The following is a 24,239-nucleotide window of genomic DNA, read 5'->3' as shown; positions in this document are numbered from 1 at the left end:
AATAGACTCAGAGTATTTCCAATAAATTCAGGGCTGAAACAAGGATGCCTACTATCACCATTACTATTCAATATAAAATTAGAAATGCTAGCAGTAGCAATAAGAGAAGGAAAAGTAATTGAAAGAATCAGAATAGACAACGAGGAAAGAAAACTTTCACTCTTTGCAGATGATATGATGGTATATCTAGAGAATTTGAGAAAATCGTCTTAAAAACTCCTTGAAACAATTAGCAAGTTCAGCAAAGTAGCAGGATATAAAATAAACCCACAAAAAATCACCAGGATTTCTATATATGAACAACAAAGCTCAAGAACAAGAGATAGAAAGAGAAATTCCATTTAAAACTACTGTAGATAATATTAAATACTTGTGAATCTATACCTCCCAAGACAAACCCAGAAATTATATGAACACAATTATAAAGCTCTCCTCACTCCAAAAAAGTTCTAAATAATTGGAAAATGTCAAATGCTCATGATTAGGTCAAGTTAATATAATAAAAATGACAATTCTACCCAAATTAAATTACCTATTCAGTGTCACACCAAACTACCAAATAAATTCTTTACTGAGCTAGATAAATAGTAACAAAATTCATCCAGAGTAACAAAAGGAAAGAATAGCAAGGGAACTGATGAAAAAAAATGTAAAGGAAGGTGGCTTGGTTCAACAAGATCTAAAACTATACTATAAAGCAGCAGTCATTAAAATTAACTGCTACTGTTTAAAAAATAGAGTAATGCCATGGAAACAATGTAAAGATGAACAGACTGCCTTCTAGGGTGGGGGTGGGGGGAGGGAAGTGAGATTAGGGGAAAAAAATATAAAATTCAAAATAAATACATAAATTTTAAAAAATTGAGTATTGGATCATTGGATTAGGATAGGTTCAAAAGAAACTGCAGTAAATGACTACAACAATCTACTATTTGACAAACCCAAAGACATCAGCCTCTGAGATAAGAACTTATTATTTGACAAAAAATGTTGGGAAAACTGGAAAAAAGTATGGCAAAAACTAGGCATAGATCCACATTTTACACCCTATACCTAAATAAGGTCAAAATAGTTACAGTATTTAGATATAAAGAGTTAATATATTAATAAACAAAAATATTCTAGCTGTCTGATTTATGGAAAAAGGGACAAATCAATGACCAGTGAAGAATTAGAGCATATTATAAACTGAAAATGAATGATTTTGACTGTATTAAATTAAATTAAATTAAAAAGGATTTGCACTAATAAAATCAAATAAAATCAAAATTAGAAGAAAACAGGAAAGCTAGGAAACAATTTTCACAACCAGGAGTTCTGATAAAGTTCTCACTTCTAAAATATATAGAGAATTGCATCAAATTTATAAGGTCACAAGTTATTCTCCAACTGATAAATGGTCAAAGGACATGAACAGTTTTCAAATGAAGAAATTAAAGCTATATATAAGCATATGGAAAAAATTCTTCAAATCACTATTGATTAGAGAAATGGAAATTAAAACAACAATGAGGTGTCATCTATTAATTAGTCCATTTGAGAAACAGGGAAGATGATCAATGTTGGAGAGGATGTAAGGAAGATTGGGACATCAATGCATTGCTGATAGAGTTGTGAATAGATCCAACCATTCTGGAGAGCAATATGGAAGTATGCCCAAAGAACAATAAAAATATTCATTCCCTTTGACTCAGCAATTCCAATTCTAGGACTATAATCCAGCAGAAATTGTAAAAAAAATGGAAAAAAAGTCCTACATGTTCCAAAATATTCATAGCAGCCTTTTTTTCGTAGTGACAAAGAGTTGGAAATTGAGGTGATGCCCACTAATTGGGGAATGACTAAACAAGTTATGGTACATGAATACTATGGAATATTATTGTTCTATGAGAAACTATAAATGGTTGGACTCTAGAGAAGCATGGAATGACTTACAGGATCTGATGCTGAGCCGAGGGAGTAGAACCAAGGGAACAATTTAATAATCAACATTATGAGATGAACAATGTTGATGGAAGCAACCCTTCTTAGCAGTCCAGAGAACTAGGACAATTGTATTAGACAGATTATGGACTATATTAAACCCCAACCAGAGGAAGAAAAAGAAAACAAACCAAAACACAGAATTAAAAAAAAACACCCCTATCAAATCTGATGAACACTTTGTAAAACAATTATCTCTTATGTAATTTTCCCTTAATTCTAATTCTTCATGCCCAAAATTTCTAATTTGTAAATATATTTGACAAAATATGTATGTAAAATGCTAACCTGACTGTTCCCAACTGGGGTGGTGTGGGTGGGAAGGGAAGATGGAGGGAAACTCTGTAACTTGAAAATAAACATGTACAAAAGGATGAAAATAAATAAATTTTAAAAACTGCTTATTCAAATCCTCTAACCATTTATCATTTGGAAAAAGATGCACATTTTTATAAGTTTGACTAAGTTCTCTATGCATTTTATAAATGAGAACTTTGTCAGAGAAATCCACTGTAATTTCTCCCTGTTTCCTGCTTTCTTTCTAATCTTGACTGTATTGTTTTATTTATGCAGATGTGTATTTTAGTATAATTTTGAATAATAAAAAATATCTATTTTATTTCCTATGACTTTCTCTATGCCTCATCTAGCCATAAGGTCTTTCCTCAACCATTGATCTGACACATAAATCTTTCCATGTTCCCCTAATTTGTTTATTATTTCATCCCTTATATTTAATCATGTATTCATTTTGATAGTATCTTGGTATACTGGGGTTTTTTTTTTTTTTTGGTTTGTTTTGAGTTTCCTCTTGATCCTCAAAATAAATAAAAGGAAAAAGTACTTTTCTTGTCTGAGAATTAACTAGTAACATCAGTTTATTCTGTAAAGTCATCATGAGATACTCAGAAACCCTTGAAATAATATTAGCAGCTGGTATTTATCTGTCACTTTGAGGCATCACCTCCCTGAGTTCATGGTCTTCAAGAATGAAGGACAAACATCATCAACTTCATCTTTATATAGGTATGAGGTATTGGCTCATAACTAGTTTCCTTTAAACTGTTTTCATATTTTTCCCTTCATGTTTTTTATTTCTTAGGTTTTTGCAAGGCAAATGGGGTTAAGTGACTTGCCCAAGGCCACACAGCTAGGCAATTATTAAGTGTCTGAGACCAGATTTGAACCCAGGTACTACTGACTCCAGGGCCGGTGCTTTATCCACTGCACCACCTAGCTGCTCCCATCATTTTTTGTCATGTAGTAAAATATTATCCCCAAAGCCTGAGACTTTAGATTAGATTATTGTGATCATTTACTACTGGAAATTGTGTATTGTCTACCTTTCTATTACCCAGTACCAGATTATTTTGATGATTACAACTTTATAATGAAGTTTGAGATCTGGTGCAGCTAGGTTGCCTACCTTCAATTTTTTCATTTCATTCCCTTTATATTCTTGACCTGTTACTCTGCCAGATTAATTTTGTTATTACTTTTTCTAGCTCTATAAAATATTCATTGTAGTTTGAATGTTATAAAATTAAATAAGTAGATTAATTAATTTTGTTGGAACAGCATATTCATGGATAATTAGTATTTTTTGGTTTATTTAGATTTGTGTATTTTTTTTTGTAAGGCAACAGGGTTAAGTGGCTTTCCCAAGGTTAAACAGCTAGGTAATTATTATTTAATATTTATACAGCTAGATAATTATTGTGTGAGACCAGATTTGAAATCAGGTACTCCTGACTCCAGGGCTGGTGCTCTATCCATTGTGTCATCTAGCTGCCCCTAGATTAGTCTATTTTTGTGAAATTTTTTAATTTTGTTTGTATAATCCCTGGGTTTGCCTTGGCAGATAGATTCTCAAACATTTCACTTCGTATGAAATTATATTAAATGGAATTTCTTTTTTTTTATTTTGATGAGATTTTGTTCTCTCTCTCTCTCTCTCTCTCTCTCTCTATATATATATATATATATATATATATATATATAATGATGATCTATGTGGGTTTATTTTATATTTGGTGGTCTTCCCATACCATATGTTAAATGATTTTATAAAGTGATAAATAAATCTGGTACTGACTAGATTAGGTAGAAATTACATTAGAGTAAATGACCATAGTATCCTAGTATACAGTGAGCCAAAAGATTGAAGTTTGTGGAACAAAAATTTGTCAAAAAACTGCTGGAAAAACTGGAAAACAGTATGGTAGAAACCAAGTATAGATCAACATTGCTCACTGTATATCAAGAGAAGGTAAAAAAATCAGTACATAATTTATATCCAAAGAATAATATGATAAGGAATTTAGGAGAGCAGGGAAAAATTTATCTGTTAGATTTATGGATAAGAGAAATAATTTAGGATCAAGGAAGATATGTAGAGTATTATATATAATGTAAAATAGATAATTTTGATTATATAAAACTAAAAAGATTTTCACAACCAAAATCAATTGATCCCAAATTATAAGAAAAGCAGAAAAATAGGACAAATTGCATCTCGTATCTCTGATAAAGGTCTCATTTCTCAAATATATAGAGAACTAAGTTAGATCTAGAAAAAATCCAAGTTATTCTCCAATGGATATGAATAGGCAGTTTTCAGATTAAGATATCAAAGCTATCATGGGCATATGAAGAAGTAGTCTAAATAACTATTTATCAGAGCAATGCAAATTAAAACAATTCTAAGGTACCACCTCATAAGTATCAAAACAGCTAATATAATAGAAAAAAGTGAAATAACAAATATTGGAGGGGATGTTAAAAAACTGGGACCCTAAGTGATGAACTCATACAATCATCCTGGAGAGCAATTTAGAACTATGTCCAAAAGACTGTAAAATTTGCATACATTTTCATCTAGTAATACTGTTGCTAGGTCTATATCCCAAGACAACTAAAACAACAGGGCTAAGTACCTATATCTAGAAAATTATTTATAGCAGCTCTTTTTGTGGTGGTGGTTAAGATTTAGAAATCAAATGGATATCCATTAATAATCTATCTTGACAGATGAGGAAATAGAATGCCTAAATCACTCCATCGTAGAAAAAAAATTAAACAATTCAGTAACAAATGGGTTCGCAAGTGAAATCTACAAAACATTTAAAGAACAATTAATTCCAATACTATATAAATTATTTGGAAAAATAGGTGGAGTCCTACAAAGCTCCTTTTATGACAATATGGTACTCATACCTATACTGGAAGAGCTAAAACTGAGAAAGAAAATTATAGACCAATATTTCTAATGAATATCAAAGCAAAAATTTTGAACTAAATATTAGCATTTACAGCAATGTAGCACAAGGATTATGCAATATGATCAGGTGGGATATATGCCATCAATGCAGGGTTGATTCCATATTAGGAAAACTATCAATATAATTTACCATATCAATAACAAGAGAAACAGAAATTATGTGGTCATCTCAAAATCTTTTTTTTACCAAATGCAACACTCATTCTTATTATAAACTCTTGAGAGTTTAGTAAAAAATGGATTATTCCTTAAATTGAAAGGCATTATCTATTCAAAACTATCAACAAGCATTATCTGTAATGGCTATAAGCTGAAAGCCTTCCCAGTAAGATGAGGGAGGAAAAAGGGATGTTTATTATCACCACTATTATTAAATAGTACTAGAAATGTTAACTATGACAATAAGAGAAGAAAAAGAAATCAAAGGAATTAGAATAGTAATGAAAAAACAAAATATCACTTTGAAGATGATATAACTGCATACTTAGAGAATACTAGAAAATCAATTCAAAGTCTACTTGAAATAATTAATAACAACTTAAGCAAAATTGCAGGATATAAGAAACCCACATACGTCATCAGCATTTCTTTATATGACTAACAAAGTCTAGCAGCAAGAGATAGAAAGAGACAATCCATTTAAAGTAACTGTAGAAAACATAAAATACTTTGGAATCTACCTGTCAAAACAAACCCAGGAACTATATGAATACAATTACAAAACACTATTCACACAAATGGTGACAGAATTAACAACTGGAAAAAATATCAATTTCTCATGAGTAGGCCAAAATGAAACTTCTGCCTAAACTAATTGACTTATTTAGTACCATATCAATAAAACTTCCAAAAATTATTTTATAGAGCTAGAAAAATAACAAAATTTATTTGGAAAATAATCTGTAAAAAAAGCAAAAGTCAAGGATAATAAGGCAATTAATGAAAAGATAAAAGGTAGGTGACCTAACAATGTCAGATCTAAAAATATAAAGTTGAACTGGCTAAGAAATACAGTGAAATACAGTGGTGAATCAGTGGAGTAGATTAGGTATTCAAGTCATAGTAGTCAATGACCATAGTAACCTTGTGTTTGACAGACCCAAAGATCCTATCCTTTGGGATAAGAACTGATTATTGACAAAAAAAAAATCCTGGGAAAACTGGAAAATAGACCAACATCTTACACGATGTTCCAAGATAAGGTCAAAATAGTCATGATTTAGACTTAAAAGATGAAACCATAAGCAAATTAAAAGAGTAAAGAGTATTTTACCTGTCAGATCTATGGGGAAAGGAAGAATTCATGATTAAATAAGAAACAGAAAACACTGAAAACTGTAAAATAGATAATTTTGATTATATTTATAAATAATGATTTTATACAAAAAAGGAGCATATTTAAGAAGGAAAATTGGAAGCTGGGAAATTGTCTTTACAGCACACTTCTCTAATAAAAGGCCTCATTTCTCAAACATATATAGGGAAATGAGCCAAATTTATATGAAGATAAATCATTCCCCAATTGATATGAAAAGACTGGTTTTAGATGAAGAAATCAATTTATCTATTGATATTTGAAAAAGGGCTATAAATCACTTTTGATCAGAGGAAAGCAAATTAAAAGAGTTCTCAGGTATCACCTCATATCTATCAGATTAACTAACATGGCAGAAAAGGAAAATGATAAATGTTGAATATGATTTGGGAAAATTGGGACACTGACACTGTGGAGTCATGGACTGATCTAGCCATTCTGGAGATCAACTTGGAACTACAGTAAAAGGGTGATCACTGTGTGTATATACCCTTTGATCCCACAATACCAGTCCTAGGTCTATAGCCCTAAGAGATCAGGAAAAAAAGGAAAAGAATCTGTCACACATAATAAAAAATATTTATAGCAGCCATTTTATGGTGGCAAAATATTGGAAATCAAGGGGATACCCATCAATTGGGGAATGACTGAACAAATTGTGGTATATGAATGTAATGGTATATATTTTGCAATAAAAAATGATAAATAGGAAGATTTCAGAAAAAACTAGAAAGACTTGAATGAAATAAGAGAACTAAGAAACACTGTACATAGTATCAGCAATATTGTGTGATAATCAACTACGAATGATTCAGCTCTTCTCAGCAACACAATTATCCATCAGAAGTACAAAAGACTCATGAAGGAAAATACCATGCACATCCAGATAAAGACCTGATGGACCCTGAATGCAGATTGATGCATGTCTTTTTCTACTTTATTCTTTTTCATTTTTTTCTTTTGATGTATTTTTTCTTTCACAAGAATGACTAATATGGAAATATGCTTTACTTGACAACACATGCATAATCTTTCTCAAACTGGCCACCATTTTCAGAAGAGGGGAGGGGAGGGAGAGAAAATAATTTGAAACTCAAAGTCTTGTAAAATGAATGCTAAAAATTGTCTTCTCATGTTATTGGAAAAAAATAAATACTACTTAAGAGAAAAAAAAGATTTATCTAGCTCTAAGAGAAGAAAGTTGAGGTTTCCCACAAGTATATATTTCCTGGATATTTCATCCTATAACTCATTTAACTTTCCATTGAGTGCTATGCCATATGGTATTTATATGTTTAATATGGGCAGCTAGGCAGAGCAGTGGATAGAACACTGGCCTTGTAGTCAAGAGGATAGGAACTTGAATCCAACCTTGGACACTAGCTGGGAGACCTTGGGCAAGTCACTTAACTCTGATTACCTTGCATCCAGGCCCATCTTCACTAGTCCTTGTTCATATCTGGTCACTAGAATCAGATGAATGACTCTGGAGGAGAAAATGAGGCTGGTGACTTAGCATAGCATCCCTCACTCAAATCCAATTCATGTGCTTGACATGGATGTAATGGCCTTCTTTGAGAATGAAGGACAAATATCATATGTCTAGTATTGATGTTACTTCAATGTCTTTGGTACCTTTTAGCAAAATGTAATTTCCCTGATGATCTCTTTTAATTGGGTCTATTTTTGCTTTTGCTCTGTCTAGGATCATAATTGCTATCTTTTTTTTTAAAAAAATCTCAACTGATGATTCTGCTCCAGTTCCTTATTTTTACTCTGTCTTCTGTTTCAAGTATGTTTCTTGCAAACATTATATAGTTATGTTCTGATTTCTAATCCTTTTTGCTATCTGTGTGTTTTATGACTGAGTTCATACCATTCACATGTATGGTTATTAGTACTTATGATATATTTTCTTCTATTCTATTTTTCCTACTTTTCTTTGCATCCACTGATGTCTGTCTCTCTCTGTACCCTACTTCCTTAAGTCTGTTTTGTTTTTTACCTCTGCCTTCCTTAATCTGTCATTTCTGCTACCACCTTCTACTCCTCTCCCCCCTCACCCCCTCTTTTTTATCCCCTTCTCCTTTAATTTACCAGTTAGATAAACTAGATTTTCTATACTCAAATGAATGTGTATATCATTCCCTCTGAACCAATTTTGATGAGAGTGAGCTTTGAGTATTGCTTGCCATCTCCCCTTCCACTGTAAAAAACTTTCTTGCTGGCCCCTTTCATATAATTTCCCCTATTTTCGCCCTTCCCCTTTCTCCAAGTGTATCTCTCTTTTCTTATCCTTTACTTTTTAGATCATTCTATCATAATAAACTCATAGCTATACCCTTTGTGTGTATATATATATATATATATATATATATATATATATATATATATATATATAATATATTCCAACTGTCAAATATGGATAAAATTCTTTGGAGCTACATGTATTATCTTGTCTTGTTGCAAGAGTACTCAGCAGGTATAATATCCAAATAGCAGACCTGAGTGAAACAAGACTGGCAAATGAAGGCCAAGTTACTGAAGTTGGAGCTGGAAACACGATTTTCTGGAGTGGATGCAGTGAAGGGAAATGGCATGAAGCTGAGGTAGGTTTTGCAATCAAAACTAATCTAGTCAACATTCTTGAATGCCTAATAAAAGGAGTGAATCATTGACTCATGACAATGAGATTGCCCCTTCCAGAAAAACACTATGCCACTATCATTCCTGCCAATGGTCCTACCATGACTAAAACTGAAGAATTTAACAAAATTTTTTATGAGGAGCTGGACACCCTTATCACCAATGTACCAAAAGAAGACAAGCTTATAATTCTGGGTGAATTCAGTGTTAGAGTAGAATTAGACATGACAGGGAGTTCTAAATGGAGTTGGAAATAGCAACAGTAATGGTCACTTACTACTGAAGACTTAGACATCTCATGACCTCCTCATCACAAATACTATCTTCCGTTTATCTAAATGACAATAAAAGGACATAAGCTCATAGTAAACATTGGCATCTATTAGACTATGTGATTGTAAGGAGAAAAGAAAGACAGGATGTGAGAATGACAAAGGCAATTTGTGGTGCAGAGTGCTGGACTGTTGGAATTCAACCAAAGCAGTGGCCCTAAGGCAAAATGAATACTAGAAGAATTAATGCCAAGAGATTAGAGGGTCTCTCTGAGTGGTAATAGTTTGTTGCTAATTTGGAGGGAAAACTGAGCCAACATACATCTTACAGCAGAAAAAGAGTGGACTGCTTTCAGGGATCTGGTGTATGGCACTGCATTTGCTCATCTGGGCCAGAACACTTGCAAACACCAAGACTGATTTGATGAAAATGAGGGGAGGGGCAGCTGGGAGACACAGTGGATAAAGTACTGGCCCTAGAGTCAGGAGGACCTGAATTCAAATCCAGCTTCAGACATTTACTAATTGACTAGATGTGTGACCTTGGGTGAGGCACTCAATTCCATTGCCTTAAATAAATAAAATTTTTAAAAAAGTAAATGATAGGGAACTACAGAAGCTTCTAAGTGAATAATGAGAACACCACAGGGTTTACCATCCACTTCTAAGAAGGCAGCATTTAATTTCACCAAAAGTAAAATACAAGTGAAGCTTAGAGAGATGTAGGACCCTTGATTCAGTAAGAAGGCAGATGAAATTCAATTTTATGCAAGACAGTAACAAACCACAATGCTTTTATGATATCATGAAGGCTATTTATGGGACAAAGATGTATGGTGCATCTCTAATACTCAATGCTGATGGATCCACACTGATTAACAATTGGGACATGATCCTAGAGAGATGGGTTGAACACTTCCATAGTGTTATTAACAGACCATCTCAATCATTGCAGAAACAAATGACCATTTATGAGTCAGTCCTTGGCTAAAGTTCCAACTGAAGAAGTTTTTAATGTCATTAGGTTCCTTTCAATTGGCAAAGTACCTGGTGCTGATTCTATTCTAGCTGAGATCTACAAAGTAGAGCAGTTCATTGCTCATCCAAAAACTGACTGAAATTTTTGAAGTTATATGGCATTATCTCTCAAAAATTCAAGCATGCTTCCATTGTCTATCTCTATAAAAGGTAAAAGTCTTGTTACAATCACAGGGGTATTTCTCATTTAGTCATTGCTGGTAAGATTCTTGCCAGAGTCCTTCTCAATAGGCTGATCCTTTACCTGGAAGACAGTCACCTCCCTGAGAGCTAGTGTGGTTTCAGAAAGGGTAGAGAAACAATCAATATGATGTTTGCTGCCTGATTGATACTATCAGTCACGAGGGCTTATGGAAAATTATGTCAAAATTTGGTTACCTGAAGAAATTCATCAGTATTGTATGTCAGTTTCATGACAGCATGTATACCTGGGTTCTAGATACTGGGTGATGCTCTTGAGATTTCCCAGGCACCAGTGTTGGTGCATGATCTTCTGTTTGCAGATGATTGTGCACTCAATGCAGCTTCTGAAGTTGAGATGCTACATAGTATGGATAGATTCGCTGCTGCTTATGCTAATTCTGCTCTAACCATTAACATCAAGAAAACATGGGTGCTCCATCAGCCAGCACCACACCATCCATATGTGGAGCCAATGATTACAGCAAATGGAGAAGTTTTGGGTACTGTGACAAGTTCACTTACCTTGACAATGTCCTTTCCAAGGAGGTAAACATTGCCAGTGAGATTTACACATGCTTTGCCAGAGCTAGCTCAGTATTTGGGAGACTTCGAAAGAAAATATGAGAGAGAAGAGTTATTAGACTAACTACCAATCTGAAGGTCTACAGAACCATTCTGCTGACCTCATTGCTATATGCCTATGAAACCTGGACAGTCTACCAGTGCCATATCAAGAAACTGAATCTCTTCCATTTATATTGGCTTAGGAAGATTCTGAAGATCACCTGGCAGTAGAAGATACCAGACACTGAGGGCCTTACTCAAGCTAAACTACCTAGCATTCTAATATTACTATAGAGAGTGCAACTATGATGGACTGGACATGTAAGAATGCCAGATGTACACTCCCCACCCAAAATTATTTTATGGAGAATTCACACAGAACAAGTATTCATAAAGGGGTCAGAAGAAACAATACTGAGACACATTGAAGGCCTCATTGAAGAAATTTCGAATTGATTGTACAGCATGAGAGACAATGGCACAGGATCATCCAGCCTGGTATACCCTCATCAGAGAAGGTGCTGCGCTCTATGAGGAAGTTAGAATTGAAGAAGATCAAAGACAACATAGCAGATGTAAGTTTAAAATACTCACTCCAGTTGTTTACATGGACTATTTGTGCCCAACCTGTGATAGAGTATTATGAGCTCATATTGGACTGATCAGCCATAGTGAAACACACTATAATTTGTCTCAAACCTAATGATGTCATTTTGGTCTTCTTCAATAATAAAGGACAAGAACCAATCCCATATATGAATGTAAGCAATTCAACTTTATTGAATTCCTTATGATTTTAAGTTTGCTCTTTTATACTTCTCTTAAGTCTTGTATTTGAATGTCAAATTTTCTATTCAATACTTGTCTTTTCAGCAGGAATGTTTGAAATTTCAGTATGAATCTATTTCAGTATGAATCTATTTTTCCCCTGAAGGATTATTACTTGGTTTTGCTAAACAGGTTGTTCTCAACTAGAATGCTAGTACTCCTGCCTCTAGAAATATATTCTAAGCCTTCTGGTCCTTTACCATGGAGATGCTATATCTTGTTTAATTCTGACTGTATCTCCACAGTATTTCAATTGTTTATTTTTTGTTGCTTTCAGTATTTTCTCCTTGATTTAGGAGTTCTAGAATTTGACTATAATATTCCTAAGAATTTTCATTTTGAAGTCTCAGATTGAGGGTTCTTTCCATTTCTACTTTACTCTCTGAATCTATAATATTAATAATTTATTGATCAAAGTTTTTAGGTAGTCCACTCATTCTTATATTGTTTCTCTTTGTTCTGTTTTTAATGACAGTTGTTCTCCCAAAGAGACAGTTCAGATTTTCTTTTGTTTTTTCTTTTTTGACTTTATTGTATTGTTTCTTGATGGCTAGTGGAGTTATTAGATGTTGCCCAATTCTAATTTTTAAAGAGTGAGCTTTTGTAACTCCTTTTCCATTTGGCCAGTTTTCCTTTTTAAATAGGGTATTTTTTCCTTCAGGGAATTCTTATGCTTCTTTTCCTGTTTGGCCAATTCTATTTTTTTAAAGAGTTCTTTTCTTCAGTACATTTTGTCTCTTTTACTATTTGACCAACTATGTTTATAAAGTTTTATTTTCTTTAGTATTTTCTTGCCTCTTTTATCAAGCTGTTAACTCTAATCAAAATTTTCTTGCATCTCTCTCATTCCTTTCTCCAATTTATCCTCTATCTTTTTTATATGTTTTAAAATCCTTTGTGCATTCTTGTTGGACTTGTGTCCAATTCATATGTTTTCTTTGAGGCTTTGCTTACAACTATTTTGACACTGATGTTTTCTTATGACTTCATGTCTTCATCTTTATTGTAATCATAGTAACCTAGTTAGGTTCTTTACTCATTTCCCCAGTTTCTTGGCATTTAACTGAATGTTAAAGCTGTTCTCTGTTCCCAAGGTGGAGGAAACAATGTATTACCAAAATAATATGATCCAAGAAGAAATGTAATCACTGAACTTCTGGACTGTGCTCTGGTTTTCATTCAGGAAAGCACCTTGCTTCTCCATGGTCACAGGTGCAAGATTCTCCTTTCTTCCTTGGAACTGAGACCAGGGCCCCTATTACATTCTGAGAGACCATAAACACTCTTCTTCACTCTAGAACTGTGTACAGTGACTCTGCTACCCTGCAACCACAAGTGCTAGTGCACCTTGGAACTGTGACCTAGAACTATATATAGGCAAAGTAACAGGGTTCTGCATCCAGGGATGTCTGCAATCTCTTTCTAACCAGTGGTTTATACACATCCTTTCCCCCTTTCCCCCTGCCAAATTTAGTTTGAGAACCCCTGAAGCTGCTGCAGTTGCTGTTTGTAGCCACACTCAAGGAGCTGCCATGGTATGTATTTTGCTCTGGGCTGAGTTTAGATGCCAGTGTCATAGATTCTCCTATTTATCACCCAAGTTGTCTTCCACTAGAAAAATGTCTCTCCCACTCCTTTTGTTGGCTCTGCCACCCCAGGATTTGATTTTAAGCATTATTTAAAAGTTGTTTGAGAGAAATGTTGCTCTGCTCAGAACAATCCTATTTTTGATTTTTCTAGAATGAGGTCAAAGGCAAAGTAAGAAAGGAAAACTACTTTTTCACAGTTTCATTTGTTATATTTATATAGAACTTTAATTTGAAATTTATATGCTTAGAGCAAGTAGAAATTGGAGAAGGAATGGATGGGCAGGGGAGATATTCAGTGCAGGTTACCATTTAGTAACTGAAATTTTTTTAGATACTTTCACTTCAATAAGGCTTAGGTATTCAAACTCAATTTTTATTCCTTCTATATATTTGTTATTAGCATCCCTTAGCACTGTACATAATTTTTCAAATAACAAAGTTTGTTCTAAATATGAGGACTAATATGTCAAATGAAGCAGCTTGGTTGTCAGGAAAATTATAGTTGAATTTTCCTTGCTCATTAGTTAAGTTGTGTTGTTTTTCTCAGACACTAAAGAACTGCAAGTACTTTCACCATTCCCTAATTTTGAAATCCTTATGCAAACCCCCGACTACACTGATTATCTGGTTATGCTCTGATATGCCCTGGAAGTATAGACTGAAAGTGATGAGTCTTCAGGAAATTATGCCAGATCTTTTTTTTTTAATTTTCGTCTAGATGATTTGCTTTCAGCAATAATAGCTAGCCAGGCAGCTAGGTAATGCAGTAACTAGAGCGATGGATATCAAATCAGGAAGAATCATCTTAATGAGTATAAATTTGGATTCAGACATTTACTGTGTGACTGCAGGCAAGTCATTTAACCCTATTTTAGTTCCTCAGATGTAAGATGAACTGGAGAAGGAAATAGCAAATCACTTGCCAAGAAGACCTCAAATAAATTTATGAAGATTTGGACATGGCTGGAACAACTCAAAAAGATGGGAGTTACCACTATCTGAATAAAGGTGTTTTATTAGCCTAGACTGGTAGTCCAAATTGAGAAGGGGAAAACATTCAATTATAAAGTTTTCATTTTCTTGTTGTCTATTGTTCTTTCTTAATATTGCCTTACAGTCTTCTTTTAACTATGCATTACTTCAGTCCATTTTTTTGTTACTTCAGTTTGGCTTAGTATAGCCATTTTTGAACCTACAGTCTAGTTGCTAGTTAGGATACTGGGGTTTAATTCCTCATTACTATATTTCTGCCATTCATTATGAAAACTTAGGTTCTGAAGCAGCTCTTGGATCTTCCTGCCATAAGACATGTCTCTGGCAGTCTGGTTCCTGGACTGAATCTGCTTTAAATCTTTCCACCCCTTGACTTCAAGAAACATGGATTGACACCTGTTTCAGTTTTTTCTTCCTTTTTAATAGACTTTTAAATTCCCTTTTAAAAGACAGATAAATTATATCATTGTTTTTGACCCAAGTGGTCCTTATAGTTGTTCTCATTTGGAAGAAGAACCTTAAGCAGATTTATATTCCAATTGAATAATGATGGTAGAAAATATAGGGTTCAATAGTTAAATAGGCTTTTGCATGTTCTTTAATTACACTGCGGTTAGAGAACTTCACCTTCCTGTCATCATTTCAGTCCTTCTTAAAGTGATTCTCACAGAGAAATTTACAACTTAGAGGAAGGAAATGATAAAACTAATCTTAATGGTAATTATACCTTGCCTGGGAAGAAATCCTTTAAATGAATGGGTTTTGCAGTCAGTAGGAAAGTTTTTTTTTACATATTCTAGAATTAAAGAGCTGATTTTCTACTTTTTGAATGTTTTAATAAATTCCGTCATTTTGTTTTATGCTGAAAATTATATTCCCTAGAAAAAATTATGAGAATTCCCTTTCATACTATGAAAAATGCATTTCTAACTAAAAGCAGTTCATATTTTAGAGGCAGTGTGAGTGGTAAATAACTCAATAGAAAACAGGTGACTTGTATTTTTAGCAAATTCAGCCTGTCATGTTTCCCAGCATTCAGAAGTGGGAAAACTAATATCATCTAATGAGGGACAGGTGTGATTTCGCAGCTCAACCTGAAAAACTGATGAAAAGCTTGGAATTTGAAGGATAGTAAGTGAGAGATCTTTTAAAAATCAAGTTTGTTACTGAATGAATAAAAATTTTAAATGAACCTTTGAGGCAGTATGAACAGAGAAGGTCATGCAAGAAATTAAAACCAGCATGGGATCAGCTAACATTACTTACAGTGTCCATTTTGTAAGTTATTTCTTCTTTTCTCTTCAGACTTCATTTTGGCCTTTATGTACCACTGGCACCTTTTGGAAGGGCAAAGAGAATCTTTTTTTAAAAATCTTGCTCCTGTCTCTTGAAGAATTGTTCTAGATATGAATCTGAATAATTTAGGATGAAGGACATTGAGGTAAGAATTATATTGTTCTAAGACCAAATTAAAAATACAATTTCATCCAGTTTACCCCTAGATTTAAAGTGATAGCAGGAAATGCATTAACATCACATAATATTGGCCTATATGAATGAGTTGTGATTTATATCACTGAATAATGTCCTCTCAGTGATGAGATCACAGATTTCCTGGAATATAGTTATATCAAGAATATAATCTTATACAAAGTTTTGAATGAAAGCCCAAGTTGGCTGCAATTGATAATGAAATATCATCAAAAATAATGATGAATAAATTGAGAAATAGAAACTTCACATACCCAATTTTGTTATGTTGTTCTGAGAGTTAGAGACTAGAGAATGTTCCCTGTGGCCAACCACACAGATCATTTATTGCCGCTGTGTTATATTATTACTAGATTTTGGACAGGTATCAATAATTTATCTTTAATGATAAACATAAATCATACCAGACTTCAGGGTGAGGTTCTGAGGAATTTAACTGTTTTCCATTTGGGAGGGATCAAAGTCCTTGCAATTTTCATTTCACATCTGAAATTTGATGGAAATGTGTTCTGTTTTCTCTTAGTACTTATAATCATGTGATGAAGTACACAGGCAGATAGTTATCTCATACCCTGCCTCTTAAATATGAATAGACTCATCAACATCCTTATGATATGACAGTTCATCAAATTGCTAATTCTAAACGGTGAAGCAGAAAACATCTGCAGAATATCAATTCAATCCCCGAAGATGAAATTTGCTTCAAAGTCCTATGGTAAATAGAGTATTTATTCAAAATTTTCTTGTTCTGTCTTCAAAGAATAATATTCCTCTAATACTATGTTTATGTGATACTTCCAAAATGAATGTTTATCTTATATAAGTGAAACAGTTCTAATCATAGAATATTAGGAAGTAAGGGAGTCTCCGGTATTTCTAGGCATTATCATGGAGAGTAAAACTAAAAAAAAAATCCATCATGTATTCAACTTATGACATTATTAAGTTTATTTTCCCCAAACACAATTCAAATTATATTTGAAGAGTCCATCTGAAATTTAGAGTTAATCATATCTTTTAAAATTTAGTGGACTGAATTAATTTGTCCCTGTGTGATCACAAACTTTTCACTGGGCAGATCCAAAACACATTCAATTGGTAACAATTTGACATTGATAAAAAAAATTTCTGTTATCTTAATGATTATTCTGTTAAAATAATATTTGATTGTGCTATTTAGAAATATTTATTTCAGAAAATTTTGCAGAAAAACAAGACATTTGATAGACATAGATAATTCATTAAGTTGGACAAATGAATTTCATTGAACTATACCTGAATGAATGAATGTCTCTTAATTAAATATTTGCTTTTAATCAAGATCCCTTATGAAAATTTTGATATTTCTTTTGTTAGGAAAAAAAATTCTGACCTTTTTCTACCAAACTATCACACTAAAAATATATCACACTTATAAAATCACTTATTTAAGGGAAATATGATAACTTTCTGAATAAAAATATAACAAAATAAACTAGTGGTTTGTATCAATAACACTCTCTTTGGGATCCCTAGAATGAGAATTCCTCTTAAAACATTCTTTTGAACTTAAATGGCCAAATCCCCTAGAAGGTTTAGCACATTACCATTTCTTAAACTGAAATCCACTCTGACTAGACAAAATTTAAAATAACATCTAGAATGAAGACAAAATATAAAATAATATAACCAGTACAGCTATGATACTATGGTTGTAGTAATTAAATTATTGAATGAAGTCCTTTTGTAATAAATAGAACACTAGACTAGGATTTAGAAAGATAGGTTTAAATCCTTTCTCACATGACCCTGGACAAGTCATTTAAATTTCTTTGTATTTCAGATCACTACCAAGGAATTATTTTCTAACTCATAGAACACTCACAGGACACGATCTGAGTGAGTAGGAATATTGATCTACTGTGAGGAAATCACAGTTCAATTGAATGAAGTTGAAATATAGAGAAGAGATGTTAGTAATCTACCTCAAAACTTGTTATCACTTAAGAGGTAGCTGTCTCTACTTGGCTAAAAATGTGGTTGACTTTTTTTCCTTCTTACATAATCATACATTTCCTTCATGGTTACCTAGGTCACACAACTATTAGGTATTTAAGAACAGATCTGAACTCATGAAGAAGAGTCTTTCTAATTCCAAATCCAGTGTTCTATCTCCAAACTGCCTCTAGTTGGTTAAAAACTGAGTCTCATTTCACAGTCCTATGTACCTTGTTCAAATAAAAAAACGTTTTTTGTTTGTTTGTTTTAATGGAGAGGGGAGTCTAATTGCTTTGCAACATGGATAATTATGGAGAAGGGAACCAAAAATATATCTAGGGAAGATATTTTCGGTATGACTGCTGTTTATTGATCTTCAACTATTCTTATTTAAATCCTTAGAGATTCTATAAGTGGCAGTTAGTGATGAGTTATGCCTCTTTACAGGGAGATAAATTCATGCTTTCATATATAGTAGTTGGGATGTATTCACAACTATTATAAAAATATTCCATGATTGCTATCTACTTTCTTCTTAAAGTCCCAATAGCAAGTATGCATGTGATATAATTAAAAGACTGTGAGATTTTGTTGTAATGATATTTTCACAAACTTGACAGAATGACTTTAAAATCAATGATTCAATGAAAACAACTTAGGTTTTAAATACCAGAGATGTTTAAATGAGTATTTTCCTTATTTCACCTTTCCTAGTATTTGAATTTATATTACTCTTGTTTTATCTTTCTGTTGTTATGACTTACACATCTCCTTAGAATGTGTTTGACTAGGAGAAGATAGCAGTACCTAATGGAAATGATGAGACATTTGATCCTGGTTAAGTTAGAAGGCTCTAACTTGTGTTTACAAAGTGTGGTTGAACCAAAATTTGTTAATGCTAGATAATTAAAGGCTCATTGGATTATAGGGGGAGAACTGGAATGGACCCTAAAAATCTGGTCAGTAAATTTGTAGCTTGTGTCTGCCTTGATCATTTTTTATCCAACCCAACATTTTTATTTTTATAAGGATTAATATGTTTCAAAATGCTTCCATACATCTTTATTAGCACTGTGTTTACTGAACTTAGAAAACTACTAATGATTTTTCAACATAAATCTCCAGGGAACAAGACATAGTAAGTTGACATAAGCAATAATAGCATACGGAGAGACAAGATAAAAGGCATAGGTGCACTAAATTCTATAAATTCTATAACTTTAAGGCATTTCTTCCATAACGTGAATTTCTGGTTTAATTCATGCATTTTTTAAGATTTAGAAAACTATTTGGTGATTTTCTAGTTAGTGATAAGCCTCTGTACCTTCAAATTTAACACTGTCCAGATTATAGGAGAAAAAAATGTCTTTCAATAACTAGATTAAAATTACATTTAGCAGCTAATAAGCTCCCTAGGTAGAAGAGGAACATTTCTGTACTAAGTGATAATAATTAGATGAAAGTATTATGAAATCTACTTGCATAAAAAGATAGACTTATGGAATTAGAACTGGAAGGAACCTTAGAAGTCATGTAATGCAAACTTCAATTTTGTGGATGAGGAAATTGAAATTAAGAGACTTTGTGACTTGCCCCAAATATAGTAAGTGACAGAGTTAGAAATGGAAGCAGACCCTCTTATTCCAAATATATTTTTTCTATTGCTAGCTCCCCTGCCAGATTTACCCTTGGAAATTCCGTATTTCATTCTGTGAATACATTGAAATTATTCAGTAGATTTAAAAAAACAATTATATACTTTATTTTGACATAAAAGGCAAATCCCCGAAATATATACAAATAGCCCATCCACAAAGCACATGCTATAAACGATTTGAGTGAAACCATACAAGATGATGAAGATATATTACATGTGCATAATATAGAAATATTTTTAGAGTGATTGACTTAATTTTTTCCCTAAAAATATTTGCTTAGAGATCTATTTAATACTTTTGTTTTCCTAAGGAGGAAATTGGAATGTCAGACTTTGTGCTGAAGAGATCTAACTCTATCACTATCAGAATAGTTAAAAAAGACTCGGTTTTCCATCTTTCTTAGACTGGAAGTTGAGAAATTAGTCATGAACTGGACCCACTCTGATCATCACGGGAATATTGAAGTGTTCTATTTTCCAATCTAGGATGGTTTGCCCTTCTATATTCCTTAGGCAACATGGTACTTTCCATTTCATCTCAATTTAAGGTTAAAGTTTTGGTACCTAAAGTTCTATTACAGTTATATCATTAACATTATCCTTTTAAATTCAAATAAACCATTTAAATTATCTTAGATATTTATTGGTTGGTAGATTTTTGTTTTTATTGAATCACAGTAGTGAGTATGCATGTGATATTATTAAATATGATTGTGAGTTTTTTGCTCTAATGATATTTTCACAAACTTGACAGAATGATATTAAATGATCAAATACTTAATTCAATAAAACCATAAAGAAAACAAAAATTAGAGGTGTACTCAAATTTCTAAGATATATTAATTACCTTCCAGTGATTAAAAAGAATAAGGTGAGGATAACCAGAAGAGTGAATCCACCCACTGCTGCAGTGGCTATTACAAGAATCTGCCCTTGCTCTGCTGCTATGTCAGAAGCTGCAACAGAAAAAAAAAATGAATATTAAGTATTTTGTGAAATAGTTTGCCTCCTGACTCTTTAGTCATTTGAGTCTTTAATCTCATAGGAAGTGTTACAAATAATACAAAAAGGCAGTATCTGAATTGTAACACAATGTTTTGAATTTGAGATCATTACATATTGGTCACATAGTAAATGGTAAAGAGATAGCATGATAACTTATAGTTATCATGGTGCAAAAAAGTAAAGGAATGAAGATTAAAACTTGGGCATAAATATAGGCTTTGCTACTTACAATTTTATTGTAACTTTTGGTAAGTGAATCTTTTAGAACTTCAATCTTTTTTTTTAGGTTTTTTTCAAGGCAAATGGGGTTAAGTGGCTTGCCCAAGGCCACACAGCTAGGTAATTATTAAGTGTATGAGACCGGATTTGAACCCAGGTACTCCTGACTCCAGGACCAGTGCTTTATCCACTGCACCACCTAGATGCCCCCATGAACTTCAATCTTTTTAACAATGAACAATAGACTAGAATATCTGGGATTGTTACATCTTAGGGTTACTATATATTTTAAATGAAACAACAACCAAAGCATTTATTTAGCATTAACTATATCCCAGTCACTGTATTAAGTTAACTTTACAAATATTATCTCATTTGATCCTCACAACAATTCTGGGAGGTAGATGCTATTCTTATCCCCATTTTATAGTTGACAAAACTGAGGTAAACAGAAGTTAAATGTCTTTACTAAAGTCATGTAACTAGTAAGTAGCTGTGACTGGATGTGGATTCTTACTCTAGGCCCAGCATTCTATTCTCTCTCTATACCTAGTTGCCATGTTATTAAACTATTTTGCAATATTAGCAAACAACTGAACAGAATATCAAAGTTGAATTGGACCTTAGAAATAATTTAGTCCAAATTCTTTAGTTTAAAGATGATAAATCTTAGACTCTTACAACTTTTCTTTGTTATTCAATCCTAGTGACTTTAGGAAAGCCATTCTCAAATGGTAGAATAGAATATGAAATCAGATCTTTTATCTTCAAATTCAGTGCTTTTGCACATGTTCATATCATTTTTGAATAGACATGTATGAATACAAATTAATTATTTGGCATCATGTGATAATTCAAGATAGAAGTGCTGTTATTTTCTATAAATCTTCTTAATCTAAAATCCCTAGAAACTGTAATTATGTATTAGATATAGAATACCTAAAGCAGAATCCCCAAGATTGGAAGATAGAAACACTTCATGAGGTAAAAACCTTGAGAAATAACATCACACAGAGGCAACAAAATGACACTTTCACTTATTGCTCTCACTTCTCCCCTGGCCCCAAACACATTGTCACATATAGTTAATAAAAGTGACCTCAGATCTTATGTCTCAAGCTTCTACTCTGGGTTTTCTTACTCACTCTCACCATAGCAGTGACACAACCTGAATCTTTTCATTCCCCATATGAGATATTAGACACTAATGCTACTCAATTATAGAAAGGAAAAAAAGAGCTATGAGATGAATGAGGTGTGAAAGAAAGTTTTGGGAAGTATAGAATTAACTAGAGGAGCCAGTCTATTTGTGTTAGAAACAAAGAGGTCTAGCAATCCTTCTCTCAATAGAAAATACTTTGGACAAGAACCTGAGTATGGTTCCCTCAGTCCCCCTTTCTGCTACTGATTAGCTTATTGGGATTCTGAAAAGCAGTGGAATGGGGTGAATTCCAAAAAGAAAGCCTGGAACCCAGAGATAAATTGATGATGGTAGTCATCAAACATAACCAAACTGGGAATTCAAGGGAAAAGCCAAGGGAGAAAGTATGAGTATTAGTCTAAACATATTTGTTGCAAGGAGAAGACTTCTTCTGGAGTCATGAGGGGACAGGCCTGGTGGGTAGTGGTAGGAATGCAAGAAACTATCAAAATGATTATAAAATTTATAAAAGAAAAAGAATAAGAAAATTTAAGAAGAAAATAAACTAAAAATCCTCTAGGAATAGAAATATTTCTATGAAGTCCCTATCTCCCTCAAATTAATGTGAGGGTTAAATAAATATTCTTGTTCTCCTTTCTCTTATGTGACAGTTCAGGAAATAAAAGTCATATCATTATGCCAAGAAATAGATGCTAATGACCTAAACATTATCAAAGAAGAGAAAATTATTTATTTTTACAACTGAAATGGTAATTTACACAGAAAACTCCAAAGAATCAGCAAAGAAACAGAGATGATTAATACTTTAAATGGCACAGCAGAATAAAACAAAATTCTGTAAAGCATTAGTATTTCTTTAGACCAATCATTCAATCCAAGATAAAAAGAGTAGAAATGGAAATACTAGCCACAAAATGTAAAAGTGTCTGGGAGATGATCTATCAAATAGAAATAAAACATATAAATAGAATTTTAACACTCTTTAAAAATGAAAACAAATTAAATAGAAAGAATATTTTTATTCACAATTGAACTGCATCAATATAATAGACTTATAATTCTACTGAATTTAGATTGAGTCCTTTATTTAGTACTTTAAACAACCAATGGATTGTTTTTTTAACTATAATAAACAGAAGGCTCAAGTCTTAGAATCTCACAAAAAGTAATGAGGAAAAAGCAGAAATGAAAGAGAATAAACTTCCAGATTTCTGAGTATAATATTGAATACTAAATGTCAACATCACTTGGTATTGGCTATAAAAAAGAAATGTAGAATTGAACAAACTAAATAAGCAAAGGTCATAAATTATAGACCTTGATAATCCAGTGTTCAATAAACTCAACAATATAAATTATTTGAAAAAAGTCTATATATAATATATATTTGTCAAGAACTTTCCACATAAAACAAATGGCTATCCAAATAAAATTTTAAAAGATCATATTGCTTTAAAAAATGGAGCAGAAGAAATAGAGAAATCATTCACAGAGCTAACTCAATTTGAGAATTCTTAAACAAATAAGAAATAGAAAACATCACAAAAAGTAAAACAAATATTCAAATTACATAAAAGTAAAAAACTTACAAAAAATAAAATCAATGCAGTTAGGTGAAGAAGAAAACTGATAACGGTTATATATTTAAAATCTAAAGGGATTTATTAGAAATATAAAAGATAAAGAGATATTGTCTTTATTAGCTATTGTAATGGATAAGTGATTAAAATATAAACAAATATATTTACAACAAAAACAGTAAGATTTTCATGTCACTTTAATATTTTCAAAATGCTTTATGTATATTATCATATTTGATCCTCACAACAGCCTTGTCAAGTACATGCTATTATTGTTCCCATCATAGGAAGTTGAGAAGTACTAAGTGACTTACTTAAGGTAACAAAGTGTCTAATGCTAACTAATTAAAACATATGCAAGTTTATTTAATTTCATTATTAATGGGAAAAATATAAATGAGTGCAACTGAGTTATTATTTCAAATCATAACAATCAGCATAAATGACAAAAAAGGGA

At 32.5% G+C, this 24,239-nt stretch overlaps 1 protein-coding gene across 1 annotated transcript in view; it reads right to left on the bottom strand.

Moving 5' to 3' along the window:
• LOC141491396 (ephrin type-A receptor 6) overlaps positions 1-24,239 on the bottom strand; it is a 1,165,986-nt gene that overhangs the window by 323,725 nt on the left and 818,022 nt on the right. Inside the window, exons 8-9 of the mRNA XM_074192302.1 lie at positions 20,664-20,772; positions 15,958-16,028 (exon numbers count right to left, since the gene is read on the bottom strand). Coding sequence (XP_074048403.1) covers positions 15,958-16,028; positions 20,664-20,772 — 180 coding nt within the window. The remainder of the gene's footprint in view (positions 1-15,957; positions 16,029-20,663; positions 20,773-24,239) is intronic.

This window comes from Macrotis lagotis, chromosome 6 (assembly GCF_037893015.1).
Source record: "Macrotis lagotis isolate mMagLag1 chromosome 6, bilby.v1.9.chrom.fasta, whole genome shotgun sequence".
Classification (NCBI taxonomy): Eukaryota; Metazoa; Chordata; class Mammalia; order Peramelemorphia; family Peramelidae; genus Macrotis; species Macrotis lagotis.
The sequence above is the reverse complement of the archived record's forward strand: the minus strand, read 5'-3'. Positions and strand labels throughout refer to the sequence as shown.